Source organism: Paramisgurnus dabryanus, chromosome 22, assembly GCF_030506205.2.
Source record: "Paramisgurnus dabryanus chromosome 22, PD_genome_1.1, whole genome shotgun sequence".
In the NCBI taxonomy this organism is placed as follows: Eukaryota; Metazoa; Chordata; class Actinopteri; order Cypriniformes; family Cobitidae; genus Paramisgurnus; species Paramisgurnus dabryanus.
Window position 1 is genome coordinate 9,611,594 of NC_133358.1, and position 7,856 is coordinate 9,619,449.

At 37.2% G+C, this 7,856-nt stretch overlaps 2 protein-coding genes across 6 annotated transcripts in view; both read right to left on the reverse strand.

Annotated features, from left to right (window-relative positions):
• The window catches only part of pfkpa (phosphofructokinase, platelet a), a 30,189-nt gene extending 27,383 nt beyond the window's left edge, over positions 1-2,806 (reverse strand). For all 5 annotated transcript variants that reach the window (XM_065294721.2, XM_065294723.2, XM_065294725.2 and 2 more), the window contains exon 1: positions 2,569-2,806. In XM_065294721.2, coding sequence (XP_065150793.2) covers positions 2,569-2,653 — 85 coding nt within the window. In that variant the 5' untranslated portion in view covers positions 2,654-2,806. The remainder of the gene's footprint in view (positions 1-2,568) is intronic.
• Positions 2,807-3,909: 1,103 nt separating this feature from the next.
• Positions 3,910-5,000, reverse strand: ifnu (class II cytokine, IFN-u). The gene is made up of 6 exons (XM_073813084.1): positions 4,968-5,000; positions 4,686-4,803; positions 4,520-4,597; positions 4,305-4,430; positions 4,133-4,210; positions 3,910-4,043 (listed from the first exon to the last, which is right to left on the reverse strand). The coding sequence occupies exons 2-6, from the start codon at positions 4,797-4,799 to the stop codon at positions 3,951-3,953; spliced, it is 489 nt and encodes a 162-aa protein (XP_073669185.1). The 5' UTR covers positions 4,800-4,803; positions 4,968-5,000; the 3' UTR covers positions 3,910-3,950.
• Between the last annotated feature and the right edge of the window lie 2,856 nt (positions 5,001-7,856).

Consider the following 7,856-nt stretch of genomic DNA (forward strand, 5'->3'; position numbering starts at 1 on the left):
TCCTAAGAAGGCATCAAAAAATTAGCCCTTAAATTGGCAACCACTCGGCTACTGTTACTAAGCAACACATTACATAGACTGAAAAAGAAGAAGAGAGCAAGAAACATGTTTCAATTTGTTTAAACAGTAGTTTCAGATTTCAATTAATCTGTGTGATCGCCAGCTTGCGAGAGATGTTGAAAGATGTTTTTCAAAACATTTCCAGGCACATGATGGCAACCAAAAACCACATTGTGCAGAATATGCTTGCTTGTGCAAAACATGCCACCGTGATCTTACTGTATAGCTGTTGTGGGTGGCTTCAAACGCACTGATATGCAGCTGCTATGGGGTTCTGAATGCTTGACCAGTTGGTGACATATTGGTCCAGGTCATGGGAATCCTTCTCACATCTACAGTACAGTATTTTGGCCCATAGATATGCATCTGTCACAGGGCTCTATGTTATTGTATATATGTGCAATATTTTTTATTCACTAAATCATGATTGCATGCATGCAAATGGTCGGATAAAAGTCCTCTTAGAGTGGATCCCTTTGGGAACATTAGAAATCAATAACTCAATAAATCACAAAGCCTTCTACAGGTCAACGTAAACAAACTAAGAATTTCCGTCTGCTATATTTGTCCTACAGCTGCTTTAAAGTTTCAAAATGGTATTTTCATGTACTGTAACATATGGAAACTGAATGAATGACACAGGTGCAGGTAGTCACAGAGGTGAATAAAGGGGCATCCAACAAATTTTCAGGCCGATGAGTATTGATGTGATGCGCCGGTAACTAGCAGCAGGAGTGAAAACAGCGGATCAATTATCTGGAAGATACAGTGCTGAATAACTTAACAGAATATAAAAAAAACAAGTGGAAATGAAAGATCAATTCTTGTAAAATTGTGTGTGATGCATAATAACCGTCTTTGTTCTGTTCGTGATATTTCCCATATTATTTCCATTTAAAAAGGAAATTGGTGAGGCCGAGATGTATGGATTTTGGTACACCTGTGAATGCAAAACGACAGCATTTGTGGTATGCATCCTGGCGGAGACTAAATAAGTATTTTATTTATTTTTTACTTTAATACTGTGCTGCTCATCTTGGCCGGGTCACTTCTGTAAAAGAGATTTTTAATCTCATGAAAGTTTATACCTGGTTAAATAAAGGAATAATAATAATATAAAATGATAAATGTAATGTATATCTCCTAATATATTACAAATGTTTTAAAAAAATGCAACAGCATACAGAAGGTCTCAAATAAAAAAAATGCAAATCAAAAGATCTTAACATAGTTGGAGCAAACTGATGCAAAAATTGAAAGAATGACTAACAGAAAAGAATAGCAGACAGGATGAATTCAGGTCGCTTGGGAAAGTTTTAAAATCATCTCGACTGTAAGGTATCCCAATCCACATAACTTGAACTACATTTTTTTTATATAAGAGAAACGTGACATAAAAGTCGGTTTTGGTCTTGCGCGTGTTTCGGGTGACTCAGTTTCCTGTGACGTTACGCAGCAATGCGCACCGGCTCACGTACGCATCCTAGCCGGTATAAACCCATAACTTAACCTACAACACGTTTTTCCTTAAAATACACAATGTAATGAATGAACAAACATAACAAATCTCTTTAAGCAACTGTACGAACAACTTTAAAGTAAACGAAAGTAACGGAGAAACAGACAGACACTTCCTGGTTGAGGGAGACGCAAATCATCATATCTATGATTGAACGCAGAATAATGCTTGTGTATTACGTAAATACATATATTTATATATAAGAAAATATTATTATTAATCTAATTTAGGCATATACCATACGCTTTTAGGGTGGATGAAGGTATAGTGATGAAATGCTATACGTGCGGTTTCGTAAAGGTCACGTGAGTGAGGATGAATTCCGCAATGCAGTGACATGAACTCGTGCTGTAAAACACTTATATGTCGTGAATTCATAACAGATCTCCGTCTTATTACATAACAGATGACAGTACCAACGTTTTGAAAGCATTACGATGGCTAAAAATCGAAACGTATAGCTCACTCTAGTGATCTGTCGTGGTACTGATCTCTGGATGAGCTCTTTAGCGTAACTTAGTCTGTGAATAAGCATCATAATATTCCCCATGATTATAACCTACATTTCTTCTGATATAATCTAGCTTATAACCTGCGGTTGTGGATCTAGCGACAATACTTATCCTTAACTTCACTTGTCTATCGATCTTCAAGCTGTGACCTTGTCAGTCTGATGGCATGATGGTACATTTCCGTCCCCGGCGGATTATCTAACCCAGCGAGATGTAGAGAAGGTCTCATCTGCTAATACCTTTATACATATGTTTCCACATACATTGTAAAGCTTTAATAACAGTGATACAATGTACTGTATCATTCTCATAGTGGACACTGACAGTCATACTGATGTGACTGACAGATCATTAAACTGATGATCCCTGACTACGTTACAATATTACGTTGTAGCTGTATTATAATAAGATGTCAATTATACAATATAACCGTATAAATTATCACAGATACATTTTAAGAGACTGCTGGTCGTGTACCTTGCGCATCTCCTCCGCTCGTGAGCACTGCTATGGCTTTCCCAGCGCCTGACAGGTTCTCGAAGAATTTCTTATTGTCTGGCATCTTTTCCTTCTTGATAAAAATCTTACAATATAATAATGAATAAATTAAATAATATATAAAATTGTGCCGGTTGGGGGACGCTATCAGCCCCTATCCTCTTCTCTCCTGCGCTCTCTCCTCCCGCACGTCCTCTATTTCCCCTCCTGAGCTCGCGTTAACGATCCTATGACTGACTGTTTCCTCAGCCAATAAGCGATGAGGTGGCTCATTCTCGTCAGAAATTTGACCAATAGGAACATTGGCGGCAGAGTTCCGTGTAGGCAGACGATGTAGGCGGGACAACAACTTTGCATTTGACAAATATGGTCCGTCTGTATCCGTCAACTTTAAGATGCAACCACAGCGCAAGACCGTCGTATGCAAATGGAGACATAAGCATGTATCATTATTTTTACAGGTTTGTATTTTAGTTATTTACCCCTTGTAGTTGTTTTAAAGTGTTGGGATATCGTATGTTTAACACCTGGACCTGGAGTAGAGCATGCCGCCCCCTTTTGGTTTGTTTAGGGACTTCAGGGAAATTGACTGAAGGAGCATCCTTCATTTCCCGTATGCTGTCATTTTCATGCAATATTTTTGCTTATAAAAGAATGAAATGCTGTCAAAGATTGTACACTTGAAGGATGCTGGCAAATGTGTACAAATACCGAAGTACAGTTTAAATAGCTAAGCTGAGAATGTATTTAGATTAGTTTTGTTATAACTATTCACAGAAACTGTGAGTCATCTTTGTGCAATAAAATAACAACTTTACAAACAGAATATAAACATAATATATTTATTCTTTATTCATACAGCAAACATGACATGTAAGTTTTTTTACATTTCTCTGTTTGTTCAAAAGCAAAAGCAAGTTAACATTTGAGAAAAACAAAATTAATGAAATAATTCCAGCTACAGTGTAAAAGAAAGCTGCAGCGTTGCAAAAACGTTTAATTAAATATTGTTATGTAAGTCAATTCAACTTATATTAGGTTTTTTTAAATAGTGATGAGTTGACAGCATTTTAAAAAAGTTGAAATCGTTTAAGTTAAATTAAAATAAAAACATATTACTGATCATAACATATGGATAAGCTACATAAATACACACAATCTCATACAGTACAATAATATCTTCTTGTCCCATGAAACTTTTCAAAGTCACTGTTTCATGACATCATAAAAAAATATAAAAATATAGCCTACATCTTAAGTTAAAAAAAATAGAAGTGACTTTGTTATATCATTTCTATTAAATACATTAAGTATTCAAGTTCCCCATTTAGACAATTGCAGTAAAATACATAAAAGTGTTTCTAGCGTCTCCTTCTGACTGAACGATTCTCCAGCCTCCGAAAAACCTCCTTCATTATAGAATTTATGACCTCCCATCCACACTGTGAGTGGGACTGAAAAGAAAAGAAATAAAGATTATAAGACTTAGATATAAGATGAAGATATACAGACATAGAAATAGGTAAATTGAAACAAATCTTACCTTTTTCTTAAGAAAACTTTCTAATGTGTTAAAGCATGTGGCCACATGCTCCTTTGCCACTTCATGAGAGTGATGAATCTAAAACAAAAATAAAGAAAACATGGTTCTCACGATGATGATGATAATATTAGTGATCTATTTTTCCCAAAAGAAGCACTTTTGTGGTTCTTACACAAGGGCGAATGGTATAGCGAGTGTGTTGCAGGGCCTCAATAAACATCTTTGGGTTTGGATTCTCCCTGTACAACGTTTCTGCTCTGTTGATAACATCGGCCAGAAGAACTGCATTATGATTCACCTGAGGATATAAAATCTTTTTGTTTAATTTGACCTAGATTTTTAAACTGCAAAAGTAGAACATAATGGAAAGAGTGCAGATGTACACACCATATCGACCAGATCATGTGGTTTACACAGACTGGCTTTATCATATTCATATGCACAATCAAGAGATATCGCAGAGCCCTTTGAACACACAAAGCACATACATGTTTCATTACATTACATCTAGGTAAGATTCATTGCATGCAATGACACTGTTAAGATTATTTACCATTGAATCCAAGGACAAAGTGAAAAGTTCCCATTTTACATGTCCCATGCACTTCTTGTGAGCGTGCAGCAGACACACTAAAGTATAGATGACGGTGATTTTAATCCAGATCATATTTCTGAAAAAGTAAAATACATTTTTATTCCCACTGTTTGATCAATTCATAATTTAATTAACATGACACAAAATAACCATCATTAGACATTCATATCACAATTTTTTATATTTAACATTAAAGTGAAATAATATTTAATATGAAATTGAATGCAATGTTGCTCTCACCTTTTCTTGTTGCACTGTTTTTTACTCGGAGCAGATAAGATGCTGTGGGATGCTGATGTGACATTGCATGAAGTCTTTTATACTTTGAAAATGTATGCCTGGCATACCACACCTGCCGGGATGGTTCAAAATGAAACTGGCCGTAAGGACTGACCACACCTGTCAGGTAGGCTAAAAATGAAACATCTGTCAAGGGATGCCCACATTCTTTTAGTCCTCGAGGAAGTCCCTCACAATGGAAAGTGTGGGGGTGTTTCTGATTCTGAACAGTTATTGTAACTGCTATTTTCCATTTCTTAAATCTGCTATATTTTTGAAGTTTATTAGACAATATTTTTAAAATTAAGCACAAATTATCCCACATTGTGTGTAAAATGTAAAATTAATGAGTGAAGATAAAAAAAGTTTTTTACATTTAGTATTTTGTATTAGCAAATAAAACAATTGATTATCAAATATTGGTGCATTGCTAAAACGGCAAATTCGGTTAATTCAATAAATCAATATGATCAATAATCACGTTAAATATTTGAAAAATACAGTATGTGACCCCAGTGCGATTACAAGAACTGTCAATCAACGGTGACATTAAAGCTACACTGTATTGTTTTGTCAGAGGGTTTTCTGTTGTGGATTACGTAACTGGAGTTCCCTTGGGCACATGTTAAGTGAACCCTGTGACGTGGTGTTATGGTGAAGTTTCTGAACTAGAAATGAAAGTAAAATTGTTTCACTTCTTATGCTGACATGAGAAATTTACGTCAGTGGGGCTAAACGGCGGTTGATGCAACACTTTTTCCATTTGAAGCCACTTGGTTTGGTGGCCACTAAAATGCACCATTGTGAAATATGCACAGCACTGTAAATAACTTTTATTTATTAGGTGGATTATTGTTTTCAACTCTACACTGTAAACTTATGTCACTGAAAACTTGGGGAATGTAAAAACTTTAAATGAAAAATTTTTGTGTAAAAGCAAATGAATAAAATCTTTACAAAAGTCGTAAGAGTTATAACAATTGTTATGTCATAAAAAGTATAGTGTATATGTGAGGAAACCTTTGCGTAATGTTTGTTTACCTATTTTAGTAATGCAACTGTTTGCATGGGACATTTTGTAACAATGCACTGATCCAGTGCTCCGCTTTCCGGATTATTGGAAAAGAAAACTGAATCCATTTGGGCTGTCAGTTGAAGAAAACAGGCTTTTCCACACACAAAACATCACCGCTATATAGAATGTAACCTGTCCTAACATGCACCTTAAAAACTTTGAAACTAACAATAAATATTTCCAACGCTCATTCAGCAACGTGATGCAACTTTGCTTGCAAATTGTAGGTTACCGTCAAGTGATTGCACAACATATGGGAATGTAGCATTCACTAAATAGGGCTCACCTGATTTTTATGCATGATGTCCTCAGGGTAACATTATGTTGACCCTGGGACAACATTTCAATCAAATAATCAGATTTCAGTTTACAGTTTGTTTACAGTTTACAGCACAACCAGAATTAACTGCTTCTAGACCATTGTTTTTCACTTCCATCATTAAATTTAGCATGGCCGGATTATCCACACGTGATTGGGCGAGTGCCCTGGGGCACCAGGCAATTCGGGAGCACCAAGGGCTCCAGACTGCGACCAAATTTTTTTAACAAGTAGGCTACTTGCGCATGTGCGGGCACTCGTGACAAAAATACGGAATGCGTGATCGGGTTTTAGCCGCGTCAAACGTTGAATCAGTTGAATCTACCGATGGGTCTACACAGCCCAGGTAAAGTCAACACATCTCACTCAGAACCGCGAAAAGATTCGCACACATGGGTTTAAAATAAGACATTGCGGAGATACAAAGAGAGCGTGAGAACTTCTAGTCTACATTAACACCAAAAACATTATAGATGAGAATACAAGGTTTTAGACATCAGTACCCAGTTTAAGGAAAACTGGATAAAAGATGAGTAACGTGTATGTATGTATATTGCCATGCCACTCATCTCATTACAATGCTATCTGGAAAAACTTATTGTATATTGTATTAAAATTAGTTAAGGGGATTGTATAATTCTTTGGTTAACTTCCTATTCTGAAAGTGTTAGGAATCAGAGCAAAGAGAACCCAAATGCAGACACGAATAGCAAAACGATAATAATTTATTGACAACAAAAAAAAAAAACGAAAACTAAACCCACGTGGGGGCAAACAAAACAGGGCAAACACTAAACTACACAGAACTACACTAAACATAACAAATTAACAAAACCCTAAACTTAAACTAGAACACACTACATTTGACTTAAATTTAACTCAAAATAAACCAATACTAAACCAATACTAAAACCACGCATCTCCCACATGAAACATTGTACTGTCAGAACCCTGCCATGCTGAACTATACAAACAAGGATCTGGCAGGATCCTGACAGAACCCCCCCCCTTCAGGAACCGATACTAGACCTCTTCAGCGGGGACACTAAACACGAGGGACGAGAGACTGACAAAAAGACAACATCCAAGAAAACATAACAAACAACACCAACAATGAAAACATAAGAAACGGGTTGGGGTGGGATAACAAAAATAATTAACAAGGGAGGGGGGGTGGGGGAACAACAAAGTTCATGGGAGGAAGTCCAGATTGGGTGGGACTGGAAGTGGTTTGGGACAAGGCAGAAACCATGACAGGTGGCGCTGCGAATGGCAGCGGAGCAGAGGCAGACAAGGCAGATTCAGGAGGTCGCGTTGGCGGCTGTGGCTTCGTGGGCTGTGAGGGCTGCAAAGGCTGCGCCGGCTGCGGGAGCTGCGTCTGTGGCTCTGGACGCACTGAAGGCTGCTCTGGCGGAAGCTCTGGACACGCTGGCAGCTGCTCTGGCGGCGGCTCTGG